At 43.4% G+C, this 19,090-nt stretch overlaps 1 protein-coding gene across 1 annotated transcript in view; it reads left to right on the forward strand.

Annotated features, from left to right (window-relative positions):
• DDAH1 (dimethylarginine dimethylaminohydrolase 1) overlaps window positions 1-19,090 on the forward strand; it is a 289,072-nt gene that overhangs the window by 80,501 nt on the left and 189,481 nt on the right. Inside the window, exon 3 of the mRNA XM_077450319.1 lies at window positions 14,954-15,044. Within this exon, the coding sequence (XP_077306445.1) occupies window positions 15,036-15,044 (9 nt within the window). The 5' untranslated portion in view covers window positions 14,954-15,035. The remainder of the gene's footprint in view (window positions 1-14,953; window positions 15,045-19,090) is intronic.

Raw genomic sequence — 19,090 nt, forward strand, 5'->3', positions numbered from 1 at the left:
GGCAAGAGACACGCTGCATCGGGTTTCAGGCGACGTGGCAAGAGACACGCTGCATCTGGTGGCAGGCGATGTGGCAAGTGACCCGCTGCATCTGGTGGCAGGCAACGTAGCAAGTGACACGCTGCATCTGGTGACAGGCGACGTGAAAAGTGACACGCTCAGGGCTCCCACTGATTCTACATTATGGTGAGCTGAACTATTAAATGTTATATTACAATGTAATAATAGAAATAATGCGCTTCAATCATCCTGACACTATATTAATCATGACGCTGTGATGAATGAAGCGCTAACACCAGCCATTACCCCAAGAAATTGACGCAAAATTTTCTGGCAGTGCCCCTCCCAAGACTAGGCTCTGGATCCGCCCCTGGGTCACAAGGTATGGAAAGTGAAGTTAATGAGTGCATGAATGAGGTCCATAGTAGGTGTGCGGCAGGACCCCATTCTGTTACTGTGGGTGAGCTCAGCACGTCCCTCCCAATGCAACATACATCAGATTCAGTGTGTAGTAACATGGGACAAGACACTTTTCAGAGGAACTCTAGTTTTGCTGCACACAGTGAAGGCTCATCCTTGAAGCCCGTACACACAGGCAGAATATTGGGAGACATTTGCTGGTTTTGAAAAAATACCGACATTCTGCCCATGTGTATGTTGGTCTGTCCGACAGTTGCTGGCCATTCGACCGGCTTCTGTCGGACGTGCATGCTGGAAAACCAGCATCCAACCGACTCCTAATCAGCGGTCTCAGCCAATAGCAGAGAGCACTGATCAGAGTGTTCTGGTGGCGGGCCATCCCCCTATCAGAACACAACTAATAGTGTGTCAGGGAGCTGCCTTAATGCTAGAAATTTCACATGACCACAGTGCCTGCCTAGTCCCAGGCATTGATGAGTGTGCTCCATGCGAAAGGTACCCCTGCATGCACGGGCAAGTAGGCTCCACCCACAGCTGATCAACAAAGCAACACTGGGCAGCACTACTACATGGGCAGCAGAGCCTGCATGTATAAAGAACGTCACCCATGTATTCACTGGAATGAGATGTTGAAAAAAATGGCTACAAGTATAAATAGAAGTATTTTTATTAAATTGATTACTTTTATATGTACAGTGCCTTGAAAAAGTATTCTTACCCCTTAAAATTTTCCACATTGTTTCATGTTACAACCAAAAACGTAAATGTATTTTATGTGATAGACCAACACAAAGTGGCACATAATTGTAAAGTGGAAGGAAAATGGTTTTCCAATTTTTTTACAAATAAATATGTGAAAAGTGTGGGGTGCATTTGTATTCAGCCCCCTTTACTCCGATACCCCTAATTAAAATCTAGTGCAACCAATTGCCTTCACAAGTCACCTAATTAGTAAATAGAGTCCACCTGTGTTTAATTTAATCTTGGTATAAATACAACTCTTCTGTGAAGCCCTCAGAGGTTTGTTAGAGAACTTTAGTGAACAAACAGCATCACGTAGGCCAAGGAACAAACCAGCCTGGTCAGGGATAAAGTTATGAAGAAGTTTAAAGCAGGGTTGGGTTATAAAAAAAAAATGCAAAGCTTTGAACATCTCAGGAAGCACTGTTCAATCCATCATCAGAAAATGGAAAGACTATGGCACAACTGCAAACCTATCAAGATATGGCCGTCCACCTAAACTGACAGGCCGGGCAAAGAGAGCATTATTTAGAGAAGCAGCCAAGAGGCCCATGGTAACTCTGGAGGAGCTGCAGAGATCCACAGCTCAGGTGGGAGAATCTGTCCACAGGATAACTATTAGTCATGTACTCTACAAATCTGACCTTTATGGAAGAGTGGCAAAAAGAAAGCCATAAGACAGTTTGTGAGAAGCCATGTGGGGGACACAGCAACCGTGGAAGAAGATGCTCTGGTCAATTGAGACCAAAATGTAACTTTTTGGTCTAAAAACAAAACGCTATGTATGTTAGAAAACTAAAACTGCATATCCCCCTAAACACATCATCCCCACTGTGAAACATGGTGGTGGCAGCATTATGTTGTGGGGAGGCTTTTCTTCACCAGGGACAGGGAAGATGGTCAGAGTTGATGGGAAGATGGATGAAGCCAAATACAGGGTGATCTTAGAATAAAACCTGTTAGAGTCTGCAAAAGACATGAGACTGGGGCGGAGGTTCACCTTCCAGCAGGACAACGACCCTAAACATACAGCCAGAGCTACAATGGAATGGTTTAGATCAGGCATGTCCAAAGTCCGGCCCGTGGGCCAATCGCGGCCCGCGGCCCGGTTTTGAGCGGCCCGCCTGGTTATTTAAACATATACATCTTTTGTGGCCTCCCATCGCCGGGGTCACAAAAGATATATAGTCCGGCTACCTCGGAGGGAGAAGGCAGGACGAGTGCCGTGCACACAGGAGGAGAATTTCCTGTTTACACGGCAGCTGTAAAAGGAAGTCCCATCTCTGCCATTGGACGACTGTTCTGTCCATCAGAGGAGGCGGGACTTTCTCTTAAAGGGGCCGTTGTGTAAACAGGAAATTCTCCTGTAGGATGTCTTTGGCGCTCGTCCTGCCCTCCATGGCTGCACTGATGGTAATGGTGGCTGCATTCCTGGCAATTGCAATTGTGGGGCTGCATTCCTGGCAATGGTGAGTGAATTCCTGGCAATGGTGGGGCTGCATTCCTGGCAATGGTGGGGCTGCATTCCTGGCAATGGTGGGTGCATTTCTGGCAATGGTGGCTGCATTCCTGGCAATGGTGAGTGAATTCATAGTAATGGTGGCTGCATTCCTGGCAATGGTGGCTGCATTCCTGGCAATAGTGGGTGCATTCCTGGCAATAGTGGGTGCATTCCCGGCAATGGTGGGGCTGCATTCCTGGCAATAGTGGGTGCATTCCCGGCAATGGTGGGGCTGCATTCCTGGCAATAGTAGGTGCATTCCCGGCAATGGTGGGGCTGCATTCCCGGCAATGGTGGGGCTGCATTTCTAGCAATAGTGGGTGCATTCCCGGCAATGGTGGGGCTGCATTCCTGGCAATGGTGGGGCTGCATTCCTGGCAATGGTGGGGCTGCATTCCCGGCAATGGTGGGGCTGCATTCCCGGCAATAGTGAGTGAATTTCTAGCAATGGTGGCTGCATTCCTGGCAATGGTGGGGCTGCATTCCTGGCAATGGTGGGGCTGTATTCCTGGCAATGGTGAGTATATTCCTGGCAATGGTGGCTGCTGCATTCCTGGCAATGGTGGGTGCTGCGTTCCTGGCAATTGTGGGTCTGCAGATGGGCACTGACCCTTATTTTGCTTCACAGTTCTTTTATTTAAAATTTTAATTATTTTCTTTTCCTGAAGCTTCCCTCTTAATGTGAAGGTGCGTGTTATACACCAATAAATACGGTGTATCCAAATAATACACTGAGTTCATCTCTTCACCACACACTGCCACAAAGGCAAGAGAATTCTTGTTGGGCAGTGTATTAGTGCTCGGACGAACACACTTAGGCCGCGTACACACGGGCGGATTGTATGGCCTACTTAGTCTGTCATACAATCCGACGGACAGTCCGTCATACTTTCGAATGAACGGACTTGACCACACACGGATGCACAAACAGTCCGTCGAAAGCTTGCGCGATGACGTGTACAGCACATACGACGGGACTAGAAATAGGAAGTCCAATACACAGCAATGCAACCTTCCGCCGTGTAAATCCTTTCTGAGCATGCGCCATTCTTAGTCCGTCGAACTAGCCTACTCACGAGCGGATTGTCCGTTGAAACCAAAGTATGACGGACAATATTACGGAAATTCCGAAATACTTAGTACGCCAGACTGCACGCTGAAAAAGTCCACTGAAGCCCACACACGAGCGGACTGTCCGCTGAAATGTGTTTCGGCGGACTAAGTAGGCCAAACAGTCCGCCCGTGTGTACGCGGCTTTAGACTGAATTTTAATGGTTCAAAGAATGTCAGGCAAAATGGTCGGCCCTCACGCATGTTCACTTCATCAAATCTGGCCCTCTTTGAAAAAAGTTTGGACATCCCTGTTTTAGATCAAAACATATTCATGTATTAGAATGGCCCAATCAGTCCAGACCAAAATCCAATTGAGAATCTGTGGAAAGACTTGAAAATTGCTGTTCACAGACGTTCTCCATCCAATCTGACAGAGCTTGAGCTATTTTAAAAAGAAAAATGGGCAAAAATGTCCCTCTCTAGATGTGCAAAGCTGGTAGAGACATCCCCAAAAAGACTTGGAGCTGTAATTGCAGTGAAAGGTGGTTCTACAAAGTATTGACTCAGAGGGGCTGAATATAAATGCACGCCACACTTTTCATATATTTATTTGTAAAATATTTTGAAAAATCATTTATCATTTTCCTTCCACTTCACAATTATGTGCCACTTTGTGTTGGTCTATCACATAAAATCCCAATAAAATACATTTACGTTTTTGATTGTAACATGACAAAAAGTGGAAAATTTCAAGGGGTATGAATACTTTTTCAAGGCACTGTATGTTTAAAAATCATGAAAGCATCTACAGTTCTATTTAGACGGTCACCATATCTGCCCGGTGCTTATCTTCACTTGAGTTTACAAGAGGGCCTCTAATATTATGTACTCTGGGGTTATGTAATCCAGTCTGGAGAATGTAACCTCCGGTCATATCTCTGATATGTATCACAGTTTCTGTATTCTCTTGAATTGTGTGGGTGTACTCCAGGTGTTCCGTTTCCTCCTACTTTCCAAAAACATACTGGCAGGTTAATTGACTTTCACCCAAAACTGGCATGTGCGTGTGTCTGCATAGAAGTACAATAAAAAGTTACTGCCATTTTCAACTCATTTTTAGAAGTATTTGCTGCAGATTGCTTGTGGTCAGTAGCACATTCCACTCTATAAGACCCCATTCACATCTGTGTGTCACTTCAATGCGTGTTTTTTTTGGTGTCTTTTTTTTGCACGGCATGCATAGGGCAGCCTGTTCACTTGAATGGGCGGTCCTAAGCACAGCAAACATTCTAAAAGAAGTTCCCGCACTTTTTCGGGTGTTGAGCTTTGCGTGCTTTTTTACTGCGCAGTTTGGCGCGTTTGTCCCGAAACGTGTAGATGTGAATGGGCTGCCAATCCCTTCCAGCAAGGTCCTTATTGAAATAGCTGCACTAATTATGGATTTTTGTTGGTAGATGCATCTTTGTTGGTGTGCACTTTTCATCCACCCTGGGTCCATACACTAGAACTGAACTGCTAGAGTAGGGTAACCGCTTGTCTGCCCTTCTTGTCCATGGCTCTAAATGTACTGACTAGGAATGAGTGAAATGGAGAATTCTTGCTTTGTTTAAATTATGGTGAAAAACTGGATGTTTAGGCAATTTTTGTTGCCATTTTGAGAAAATGTTTTGGCGTTAAAGTGATTGTAAACCCTACTGGAAAAAATCTAATAAAAAAAAACACCCAGCAAGATAAAGGCATAATGAGCTAGTATGCATAGCATACTAGCTCATTATGAATTACTTACCCGAGAGCGAAGCCCCCACAGCCATCCTCATCTCCCCCTCTGACCGGCGACATCTATTCCTGAGGTTGCTTCCAGGTATCACGGCTCCGGCACTGTGATTGGCCGGAGCCACAATGACGTCACTCCTGCGCATGTGCGGGAGCAGCCGGGAACGGCACAGTACAACTGAAGCAACGGCACGTTTGTAAGTGCGCATGTGCTGCATGACGTTGGCACATGCAAATACAGGGATATCTCCTAAACCGTGCAGGAGAGCTATAGTGCCTGTAGTTAAAAGTGGTTGTAAGGGGTTTACAACCACTTTAATGGGCAAGGTGAAATTCAAATGGCATTCAACCCCAAAATAAAAATTTATTATATTGCAGCTTACCAATCCTTATATGTGGTGGCTGCATTGGTTTTATTTTTTTTCATTTTTTTTCATTTCAGCTGATGATCCAGCCAGTATTTTTTTAGCTTTCTTTAAAGTGGTTGTAAACCCTCCAGCATCACTTTTACCTATAGGTAAGCCTAGAATAAGGAAGGCGAAGGGGTTAACACTAGGGAGCGATCAAGGGGTTAAATATGTTACCTAGGGAGTGATTCTAACTGTGGGGGGAGGAGACTGACTGGGGGAGGTGACCGATCGGTGTTCCTATATACAAGGAACACACAATCTGTCTCCTCTCCCCTAACAGGACATGTTTACACACACAGATCCATGTCCCTGCTCTGTGACAAGCAATCACGGGTGCCCATCGGACATTGCTGCCACCGGGCATGCGCATTGGCTCCCGAGTGACGCGGTGGGCGCGCGCACCCCCTAGATGGCCCGGGAGCCGAGGACGTCATATGACGGCCGCCCAGGATGAGAAAGCCACCTTGCGGTCATCCTATTACTATACGCAGGATGGGAAGTGGTTACACAAAAGTTTTTGAGTTTAGAGTTCAACTTTTTTGTATATCTAAAGCCAAAATCCAAACTGTGTGCTCACTAAAAAAAAAGGAGTTTCCCTTTAATTGGAATTTGCCTTTTCTAATCTGGAGCTGAATTCCTGCTGAATATAACTGCATTTTTACATTGGCTTCACCTGTAGGGTTATTAAAACAACCCTGACTGTCCACAAACAGTGGAAAGTATGTCTGCTGTACCATGTATGTTTGTGTCAGACAAGAGATTAATGACTTTTCTCCGCTGCCGAATGGAATGTCTAAGGAAAACCATTTGAAATGGAGTGAAAGGAAAAATAAAGATTACCCGGAGCGTGGTCCAAATTTCCGAACTCAATGTCTCTGTTATTAGAGAGAGCTAACGGGACATAACTCACCCCTGCCACCTAGAAACACAGCCGAAAAAATGTGAATTTCGCACTTATTGGGAATTTTTCCCTTCTGAACATTTTTTCCTCTCCGGTGTAAAAGTGTTTTGTATCTCAGTGGAATGTGGTGTCGCGTACACTTGTCTAGGCCAGTGCGTTTCGTTTTTTTTTGTTTTGTTTTTTAAGGAAACATGCACCGAAATACAAAATGGTATAGCCATTTTTTGAAAAAAGAAAATAAACATGATTGTGCTTACAGAGTCCTCTGGTGATTATCGCAAGTAGTTCCCCCATGTTATAATAATTTGGCTCCCTCCTTGGATTCTATTCTAGGAAATTGCTGATGGGATGCCAAACATGGCTAGGAAATGCGTGTTTTGTCACATGCCAAAACTCACAGTAAACGAAAAGAGCGAAGCTCACCACCTGGAAGGAGCGGGAGCTTCTTTTGGTGCGTTTGTCGCATGTAGAGCAGCCCATTCAGCCCAAGCTGGACCAATGCAATTAAGATCTTACCTGGAGTTCAGCGTTAATGTTCTCTGAGAGCGTTAACCTGGACATTGTGGTCTTGAAGGTGTTAAAGTGTGACACATTTTTACAAGCTTGTTCTTCATATTTTTGGTATTGTATCATTTGTATCGAGGTTTGTAGATTGGCCACTAGAGGGCACTCTCTGTGAATTACTGTAATTGTCTTTAAAAAGTGGAAGTAAACTCCCCTATCGTTTTCAGCCAAAGAAGCTGCTATCTTTGCCTCTGTTTAATCTTCAACTGCTATGGTGCTGCACATGTGATTCGTTATGACACCAGCCATTGGATGGTTTGATAGCTTGGCTGAGAGCACAGCCAATGTGCAGTGAGCATTCCCGGCATGCCTTTTTTTTTTAACTGTTTAAATCGATGGGTTTACTTCCACTTTAAGAGGACCTGGACTGTGGAAACTGTGCCCAAAAATGGCAAGCAGAAGGCAAAAGACGAGTCACCTTGTAATGCCTATAGACTTTCTGCAGCTGATCTTTTCACCTTATTGACTTTTTATGCTTTATTCTGCACAGTATCTCTGGGTGAAGGCTGTAGGGGGGTGTAGTTCTCACTCCATCCAGCAGGTGGTGTCTTGCCACTATGTAGATGGCGTAGAGACTCAAAGGAACATTGTTCCTCTGAAGCCTCTGTAGGCCTCACCGGGAAAGCAGCTGTCTGATTGGACGCTACGATCCCTGGTGACCTTTTGTGGCCGTTTTGGTTGGGACAGCCTTTTTGATTTGGCCCTGAGACCCTGCAAAGATTTGGGACACATTCTGCGAGTGGTCAGTGTAGGGACGGGAACCCGCTTTGTCAGGGAAAGAGATTTAGCACTGGGGGAAAGGTTCCAGTGTGAGGAGGACAAGCATAGGGATATTACTCTACACTAGAGCTGCACGATTCCGGATAAAATGAGAATCACAATTGTTTTGCTTTTTTTTTTTGATTCTCTCACGATTCTTGCTGCATAACATCATATTTCACATTATTAAAAAAAAAATTGGCTAAAGTTACTGTTCAGTTTTTTTGCATTTGAAAGACCGCTGCACAAATACAGTGTGACATCAAATATTGCAACAACCGCCATTTTATTCTCTAGGGTCTCTGCTAAAATGTGTGTATATATATATATGCACACATACTGTGACAGCACTGAAGAAATTACACTTTGCTACAATGTAAAGTAGTGATTGTACAGCTTGTATAACAGTGTCAATTTGCTGTCCATTCATAAATAACTCAACACACAGCCATTAATGTCTACACCGCTGCCAACAAAAGTGAGTACACCCTTAAGTGAAAATGTCAAAATTGAGCCCAAGTGTCAATATTTTGTGTGGCCACCATTATTTTACAGCACTGCCTTAACCCTCTTGGGCATGGAGTTCACCAGAGATTCACAGGTTGCTACTGGAGTCCTCTTCCACTCCTCCATGATGACATCATAGAACTGGTGGTTGTTAGAGACCTTGTGCTGCTCCACTTTCAGTTTGAGGATGCCCCACAGATGCTCAATATAGTTTAGATCTGGAGACATGCTTGGCCAGTCCATCACCTTTACCCTCAGCTTCTTTAACAAGGCAAAAATCTTGGAGGTGTGTTTGGGGTCGTTAACATGTTGGAATACTGCTCTGCGGCCCAGTCTCTGAAGGGAGGGGATCATGCTCTGCTTCGGTATGTCACAGTACATGTTGGCATTCATGGTTCCCTTGATGAACCATAGATCCCCAGTGCTGGCAGCACTCATGCAGCCCCAGACCCTGACACTCCCACCACCATGCTTGACTGTAGGCAAGACAATCTTTGTACTCCTCACTTGGTTGCTCCCACACACGCTTGACACCATCTGAACCAAATAAGTTTATCTTGGTCTCATCAGACCACAGGACATGGTTCCAGTAATCCATGTCCTTAGTCTGCTTGTCTTCAGCAAACTGCAGGCTTTTTTGTGCATCATCTTTAGAAGAGGCTTCCTTCTGGGATGACAGCCATGCAGACCAATTTGATGCAGTGTGCGGTGTATGGTCTGTGCACTGACAGGCTGACCCCCCACCCCATCAACCTCTGCAGCAATGCTGGCAGCACTCATACATCTATTTCCCAAAGACAACCTCTGGATATGATGCTGAGCATGTGCACTCAACTTCTTTGGTTGACCATGGCAAGGCCTGTTCTGAGTGGAACCTGTCCGGTTGAACCGCTGAATGGTCTTGGCCACCGTGCTGCAGCTCAGTTTCATAGTCTTGGCAATCTTCCAATAGCCTAGGCTATCTTTATGTAGAACAACAATTCTTTTTTTCAAATCCTTCAGTTCTTTGCCATGAGGTGCCATCTTTAACTTCCAGTGACCAGTATGAGAGAGTGAGAGTGATAACACGAAATTTAACACCCCTTCTCCCCATTCACACCTGAGACCTTGTAACACTAACGAGTCACATGACACTGGGGAAGGCAGATGGCTAATTGGGTACAATTTGGACATATTCACATAGGGTTGTATTCACTTTTGTTGACAGCAGTTTAGACATTAATAGCTGTGTTGAGTTTTTTTGAGGGGACAGCAAATGTACACTGTTATACAAGCTGTACACTCACTACTTTAAATTGTAGCAAAGTGTCATTTCTTCAGTGCTGTCACATTAAAGGAAATAATAAAATATTAACAAAAATGTGAGGTGTGTACTCACTTTTGTGAGATACTGTATATAACGTTTAGGGGTTTTAAGTAATTTTCCAACAAAAAAAATGATTTTAACTTGTAAGCAACAAATGTCAAAAAAGTTTTGTCTTTAAGTGGTTAAACTGACCTCATTTACAGACCGAAGTTCATTAATTTGATCCTGCCAGTGCCTGGTCATCGGCGGTAAAGCACTGCTAATCTCAGCGGCGCTTTACCTTAATTTTACCCCCCTCTAGCCAAAAAAAGGGTTAAAAGCGCCCGTGAAGTGCCGCTGCGAAGACGCTTTGTAGCCGCTTCGGCAGCGCTGCCCATTGATTTAAATGGGCAGGGGCGCTTTAGGAGCAGTGTATACACCGCTCCTAAAGCAGCTTAACCACTTGGGATCCGCGCTATTGCAAAATGACGGCAATAGCGCGGACCCACATTTCCGGGACTACGTCTATTGACGTAGTCCTGGTTACGAGCGGCCTGCGCGCCCCCTGAGGGGCGCGCGCGGCGCGCTCTGTGATCGGCGAGTCCGTGAGACTCGCCTGATCACCGATCCGTGTAAGGGGTCGATCCCGACCCCTTATCACGTGATCAGCTGTCAGCCAATGACAGCTGATCATGTGATAAAACGGAGCCGGTAATCGGCTAGTATTCCTCCTCGCGCTGACAGCGCGAGGAGAAAAAAAAAAAGCCGATCGCCGGCGGCCGTGTTCGGGACATCAGTCCCGATCACGGCCAGCAATATAAAAGGACACCTGCCCCCTGCCAGTGCCCACCTGCCACCCGCAGTGCCATCCTGAATAAAGTAAGTGCCCCCCTGTCAGTGCCACCCAGCAGTGCCCATAGTGCCCACAGTGCCACCCAGCAGTGCCCACAGTGCCACCCAGCAGTGCCCACAGTGCCACCCACAGTGCCACCCAGCAGTGCCACCCACAGTGCCACCCAAAATCTGCCTCAGGTGCTGCACCCCAGTGCCGCCCATCAGTGCCCAGCAGTGCCGCCCATCAGTGCCCAGCAGTGCCGCCCATCAGTGCCCAGCAGTGCCACCTATCAGAGCCACCTATCAGTGCCACCTATCAGTGCCCATCAGTCCCATCTATCTGTGGTACCTATCAGTGCCCATCCGTGCCACCCATCCGTGCCACTTATCCGTGCCACCCATCCGTGCCATCTTATCTGTGCCCATCTTTGCCCATCAGTGCCGCCTTATCTGTGCCCATCGGTGCCGCCTTATCTGTGCCTATTAGTGCCGCCTTAACTATGCCTATCAGTGCCCACCAGTGCAGCCTATCAGTGCCCACCAATGCAGCCCATCAGTGCCCACCAATGCAGCCCATCAGTGCCCACCAATGCAGCCTATCAGTGCCGCCTAATCAGCGCACTTCAATGAAGGAGAAAAATGACCCGTTTGCAAAATTTTATAACAAACTATTAAAACATGATTTTTTTTTTTTTTTTTTTGCATCTTTTTTTGTTTGTTTAGCAAAAAATAAAACTCCGAGCTGTAACTAAATACCACCAAAAGAAAGCTCTATTTGTGGGAAAAAAATGATAAAAATTTCATTTGGGTACAGTGTTGTATGCCCGCGCAATTGTCACTCAAAGTGCATCAGCGCTGAAAGCTGAAAATTGGTCTGGGACTGAGGGGGGTTTAAGTGCCCAGTAAGCAAGTGGTTAAAGAAGCTGCTTGCAGGACTTTTTTGGAGTTCTGTCACTGTACCACTCCAGTGTGAAAGCACTCAGGCTTTCACACTGGGATCGCAGATGAGGGTTTCTTCAGGCGCTTTACAGGCGTTATTTTTAGTGATAAAACACCTGAAAAATGCCTCCAGTGTGAAAAGGGTCTAAGAGATGTTGTGAGAAACTTGACAGGCTGCCTGTTTTTTATTTATTTATTTATTTATCTATTTATTTATTTTTGACAGCTGTCGACTTGGGCAGAGAACTCTCTGCACTGAATCAAGGAAATAATTTTTTAAGATGGGGGGGGGGGGGGGGGGGGTAAAATTGCAATCTCAATTCTTTAACGATTAATCATGCAACTCTACTCTACACCGGTCCCTGGAGTTACCATGGCAGACCTTCTATTCTCTCCTTATATTCTCTAGCCTCTATTCTCTAGCCTTCTGCCCTGCCATTCAGCCACCCCTCTAGCAGATGCCATCCTGGTAATATAGGCCTTGCCTGTGCTGTGACTTACCTTCATGATGCTGCTTGTTCACTAAGATTCTCTAACAAACCTCTGAAGGCTCCAAAGAAGAGCTGTATTTATACGGAGATTAAATTATACAAGGTGAACTTTATTTACTAGTTAGGTGACTTCTGAAGGCAATTGGTTCCACTAGATTTTAGTTAGGGGTATCAGAGTAAAGGGGGCTGAATACAAATGCATGCCACACTTTTCAGATATTTGAATCCCAGTAAAACACATTTAGTTTTTTTGGATGTAACATGACAAAATGTGGAAAATGTCAAGGGGTATGAATACTTTTTCAAGGCACTGTATATTTTATATAATATCAATAAACACTATACAAAAAAAAAAAAAAAAAGAAGATAGACAGTCCACATTCACCAAAAAAGTAGTAAATGTAAAAAAATAAAAAATAAAAACAAATAGTTCATAAATGGGATCCACATTTAAAAGTGTTCCGCTTATCAATTGAAATGAAATCCCCCCCGTGCACTCTCCTTTGGACAGCCTGGACTCACCAGAACAGATGGACCTACGTTAAATAACACCAGGTCAAAAATGCTTTCAATGGGGGGACTTTGCCTTTTCTCCTTAATCCTCCAGATCCAGGTGTATGTGACTCATGCGAAGGAATTTTGACATACTTGGCTCATAAGAAAGGGGAACAGAGAGAGGGACTCATTGTGTAATATGTTAAAAAAAGAACTCATCTTTATTTGAATAAAACAAAATATTGCACTCACATTTGTAGGTGCGTCAATGGTTAGGCACATGTACATAGCATGAGCATTCTCAACAGTGCCACATACACACGGTCGGAAATTCCGACCGAAAAGGTCCGATTGGATTATGTGGTTGGAAAATCCAATCGTGTGTGGACTCTATTGGACTTTTTCCGTCGGAATTTCTGACGGAAAAAGTTTGAGAGCTGCATCTAAAATTTTCCAACAACAAAATCCGATCTTACTTTTTCCAATCGTGGGTAGAGAATTCCGACGGACAAATTACCACGCATGCTCAGAATAAATTACGAGACAAACGCTATTGGCTACTGGCCTCTTTATAGTCCCGTCGTACGTGATTTATGTCACCTCGTTCTGAATGATCGGATTTTCCGACAACTTTGTGCGACCGTGTGTATGCAACACAAGTTTCGACCAAAACTAGTCGGAAAAAATCAGATGGATTTTGTGGTCGGAATGTCCGACCGTGTGTACAGGGCATTAGATATCATTGACCCCCATACAGGCCTTATGATGGGGCCCCCCCAACCACGCCTACACCCCACCTTCCCCCAGGGTGCAGCAGAAAAGCAGCACTGACTTTATCCACCTACACCTCGAAAATGAAAAAAAAAAGTCTCTCCTCTGCTTTCCACCTTCTGGACCCCTCTGTTACCTGATGGGGCCTAGGGAAATGTAATTTAAGCCCAGGTAAGCAAGTAGGAGTGAGGATGTGGCCTAGTAAAATAAATGTAGTTATTTAGGCAAAAAGGAAAAAATCGGCCCTGGGCCCCCCTGTGTAGCTGAGGGGGCCTGGGCCCAGTAAAACAGGACTGATTGTACTGCCTTATCAGTGGCCCTGATTCCCAGTGAATCGCCCCACTATACCAGTTGACAAGAGATCCGGCCTGTATTCCACTAAAGTTAAAACGGAACCCCGGGGGTCTGGGAATGACGTCAGTACCAGCAGTTTCTATTCCTTTCACTGACACCATTAATGTCGCTCTTTTCCTTCCACTGACATCAACAATGGGGGACCTTTTCCTCCCACTGACACCAACGATGGGGCACTATTCCTCCAACTGGCACCAATGATGGGGCTCTATTCCTTCCACTGACACCAACAATGGGGGCTATTCCTCCCACTGACACCGATGATGGGGCACTATACCTCTACCTGACGCCAACAATAGAGTTTAATTCCTATCACTAATGCCCATTATGAGGCACAGTTCCTCTTTCTACTAGCCACAGACACTGTGTAATTTTTTTACTCCCAATAACCACAGTCAGGTCCCCCCTAAAGTCTGAAGGACCATAAACTGGGCCTTTGTTTAAGATGCTGAGCAAGCGACCTCCTGTGTTCACTATGCAAGTCACTTTAGCAGCGCCCAGAAGGGACAGCGCTGACTGTCTGCAGTGCGGGCTACTACAGTGAATTTCTGCATCCCCCCTGGCCCTCCGGATGTGATATGTGAAGGATTTACCAATCTGTGGCAATGTAAAAAAATAAAAATAAAAAGATCATTCCTTGAGTTCAGCTTCAGCAACTTATGTTATCAGCCGCACAGGGAGTGAATTGTTTCTAGTGAGTCAGCATTATAATTGTGAGCAGTGAAGTGCAACACTGCAAGGTAGAAAGCACAACTGCATAAGTAATTATCTTCTTAGAAATTATACGTAGAATAAAAAAAAAAACACATATTGATGAGATTATTTCCATCAAGCTGATCTCTTTAGCATGTCTACAAAGTAAAACTTTGAAGTGGCTACGCATTCTAAGAACTGCTCAGGCCCTTAGGCATCTACTTCACTTGTCCTACCCTTGAGTCAGGCCAGCTGCATATTTGCACAGCATGCTGAGTCACCCATCTTCTGTTTGGTTCATGAAATCGGTCTTCAAACACATTTCTTGAATTGTGTGAATATTTTTTTTTTGTTGGAACTTTTAGATGCAGAAACCTCCAGATTTTCCTATACTGTGTATATATTGGTGTCTGCTTCCGCCGTCCAACCCCAGCAACTTAGTCCTTTTACTTTCTTTTCTAGCTATCCGTTTATTGATGACGATCGTACCACCATGAAGGCAGCATCTATTAGAGCGTACTGTGACTCGATCAGATGACCATGGATGGCCAAGGTAAGGAACAGCTTGTGCTTTACTTCCATAGCTGTCAGTTGGCTGTAATCTCCAGGGAAAGTCAGGGCTATGACCCTAGACATGTGCCTGGTTTTAAAACCCACGTAAATACTGTAGCTGCTGACTTTTAATATTAGGGTTCTGTGCTGGGACCAATTCTGCTTTAATTTGTTCATAAACGACCTGGAGGGTGGAATAAACAGCTCAATCTCTGTATTTGTGGACGATACTAAGCTAAGCAGGGCAATAACTTCTCTGCAGGATGTGGAAACCTTGGAAATTAATGGGGTGGGCAACTACATACCAAATGGTGTTTAATGTAGAAAAATGTAAATTAATGCATTTGGGTGGCAAAAATGTGAATGCAATCTACTTACTAGGGAGTAAACCTCTCGGGGAATCTAGGATGGAAAAGGACCTGGGGGTCCTAGTAGATGATAGGCTCAGCAATGGCGTGCAATGCCAAGCTGTTGCTAACAAAGCATGCATTGCTTGGCATGCATTAAAAAGGGGATTAACTCCAGGGATAAAACAATATTAACTCCAGAGGTAAAAAACTCCAGGGGTAAAAAAAATCGCAATAAGTGTTCCTAGGGGCGTGTTACTAACTGTTAGGGCTGGGCTTTGTGTTAGTGAACACTGATCTCTGCTCCAATCACATGGAGCAGAGATCAGTGTCACTTGTTGCTAGGCAGAACAGGAAGATGCTGTTTACAACGGCATCTCCCCTTTCAGCCTCCCGTGTGTAAGTTTTAATACCTTTCCTATATTTGGCTTGTTCCCTCCTGTCCCCAATTCTTTCTGCCATTTTTTTTTTTATATATGGCGGGACTTCCAGCCCCTCTGCTGCCATTAGGATTTTGTAGATCCAGGATATGCTGTTTCTTGTATTTGCTGCTGTACATAATCACTCCAGCGGCATTACATCATCCCCTGATCTTATTGGTTGGGGCAAAGTCGTAACAAAATCCTTCAGCTGGAGATACCGCCATTCATTAACCACCATCAAATCTGCTTTGTGTTTTAGTTCTTGAAATTTGCATATTTTCCCCTTTTTTGTTATATCTCTGAGTTGTGCATTTTCATTTTTTATCCAATTCCCACCTACTATCCCTTTCCCTGGTGTAAAATAATTGTTTTCCTTCAGTGGAATTAATGGTGAATTATATTTCCATTTACCTTGTTTTTATATTGAATCCCAAATTCCAAGTGCATTTCATGTCATTATATGTGTGTTCTCTCCTAGTGCCCTACATTGTGGTGGGATCCATATTATCTTCTATAACCGTGCATTACTCATTGTATTCTCCAATTTTACCCACCTTTTTTTCATTTTGTTCTTTTGCCCATTCCACTACTCGTGATAACACTGCGTTATAATATTTTTTTAAATCTGGTACCACTAATTCTCCTTGCTTTTCATCTTTACTTAATACCGAAAATGAAATTCTTGATTTCCTATTCTGCCAAATAAACTTGGTTAACTAGACGTTAAAATAATGTTATAAAAACGACAGTAGCGTTGCAGTGAGTTTTTTAAAGTTTTTCAACATTTTTGCAATAGCGGTTTTGCAATATCGTTTAGGGTTTATTAGCATTGTTTAAAGTTTTTTCCCACGTTAGCACTTTTTAGCAGTTTTTTCTCAATGGATCAAAAATTTATCAGCGTTTTTTGACAGAGCGTTTTTATGGCTGAAAACAACTGAAAAACTCCTCTCAGAATACACTAGTTTTTTTTGTTTTTTAAAGCCAAAAAATGCCCAAGCCAAAAACTGCTGATAAAAGCCTATGTGTGCATGGACACATAGGATAACATGATGGAGAGTTAGAAAAAAATGTCTGAAGCCAAAAACAGCTGCTGCGAAAACATCCAAAAACGTCCTTATCGTAAGTAGCATTTGAAACTTATACATGATTTTAGGTAATATTACCATCTTTAGGGTATTTATTCATCCTCTCCACGAAAGGGGCCTTATTGCTATTTTTTTTATTTCATCTAATAATGGGATATAATTTGCTTGATATATTTTCCCTAAGGATGCTGTTAGCTAGATATTTTAATTCCGTCTTCCTCCATGGGAATAGAAATTCCTGCTGTAAGCTCTGTTCTTCCTGTTTGATTATATTTATATTTATGATCTCTGTTTTAGCGGGGTTTATATTAAAATTTGATAATTCTCCATAATATTTATTTTAATATATTCAGTAAGTTAGGCATTATAATTCTAGGGTTTGAGATATAAAACAGCACATCGTCCGCAAACGACGCTAACTTATGCTCCTCCTCCCCTATGTTAACGCCTCATATGTCTGAGTTATTTCGGATCGTTGTTAGGAGGGGTTCCAGTGACAGTACAAATAGGAGTGGTGAGAGGTGACACCCCTGTCTCGTCCCGATATACATTTCAAAGGGGGGGATGCAACTCCATTGATCTTTACAGTTACAGTAGGATGTTTATATAGTACTTTGATCCAGTGGATCATCCTAGGGCCCATTCCCATAGTTTCCAGTGTGTTCATCATAAATCCCCAATTTACCCTGTCAAATGCTTTTTCGGCATCTATCGACAGGAGTAGGCCTGGGGTATCTCCCTTTCTAATTTTTATGAAGAAAGAGCAATGTTCTCACTCCTCTGTCTCTTCCTTCTCTTCTTGGGGTAAAACCCACCTGCTTCTTATGCACAAGGTCAGTCATTAAATCTTTCATCCTTTCGCAAATAATTTTGTATTTGCGCTCAGCAGAGATATTGGTCTGTAACTTAAACATAAAGTACTATCTTTCCCCTCCTTCGGAATGATTGTTATTGATGCCAGTAAGGCTTCCCTACTCATCTAGTATTTTGTTCCCAGTCCATTCATATATGTACATAATTTTGGTACTAAAATTTCTTTAAACTTTTTTAAAATAATAAGTCGTAAACCTGGTCCTGGACTTTTTCCCGCAGCCAAATCTTTTAACGCTATGTTGATATCCTCTTCTGTTATGGGTTTTTCTAAGGTAGGTAGCTTACTCTCTATCACTTGGGGTAGCCTAGCTTTTTTTATAGAAATTCTTTTATCTTTTCTGTTCTTTCTATTTCCTGCTGTCCCTTTTGATTTACTGAGTTTAACGCCCCATAATATTTCTGGAACACTTTCGCTATTTCTTTTGTTGAATATACCATTTCCCCTTTGTTATTTTGTATTTTTTTCCATGTAGTTTACTGATTTATTTTTCTTTAGTAATCTTAATAAATATTTACCTGCTTTATTTCCCCACTGATATCTTTCTTTTGAAATTCTATTAAATACCCTTCTCGTCTCCTGTTCCATTACATCTTTTAATTTGTCTCTTTTTATCACTAATGCCTGGTACAGCTCCGGATCTCACCCTTTGTGCTTTTTATGTCCTTGTTCTAATTCATATATTTCTTTTATTAAGATTTTCATGTTTTTTATTCTTTCCTTTTTTTCCTAGCTGCTATAGCAATCAGGATGCCCCTAATGTAGGCTTTATCAGCCTCCCAAGGGATGGCATCCGATATCTCCTTCATGTCGTTTATTATAAAGCATTGTTCTATTTCTTTTTTTTTTATTATATCTTGATCTTTCTTATCTTGTATTAATGCTTCATTTAATCTCCATTAATTGGGCCTTCTTTGAGCAACTGGTACCTTTATTTTCATCATCACTGGGGAATGGTCTGACAGTGTTGTTATTTCTATATTTGTTTCAATTACCAGATCTAAAAACCTGTATTCTACCATTATGTAATCAATCCTAGAGTACGGCCCATGTACAGGGGCATTAAATGTATAATCTTTTGTCCTAGGGTGTTGCACTCTCCATATGTCTAACATTTGACACTGATGTATTTTCTGCTTTATCATTTTCAACTGGACATTCCTAGTCCCCTGTACACGAGACATACTATCGATTCTAGGGCTAGGCTCCATACAAAAATTCAAGTCTCCGGTCATTATCACATTTCCCTTTTTGAATTCCATTAACTTTCCAATGACCTCCAATGAGATAGCGTCCTTTGGGGTCTGTCATCCTTTCCTCTA

Source organism: Lithobates pipiens, unplaced genomic scaffold (assembly GCF_037356315.1).
Source record: "Lithobates pipiens isolate NorthernLeopardFrog02 unplaced genomic scaffold, aLitPip1_a1.2 Scaffold_23, whole genome shotgun sequence".
Lineage (NCBI taxonomy): Eukaryota > Metazoa > Chordata > Amphibia > Anura > Ranidae > Lithobates > Lithobates pipiens.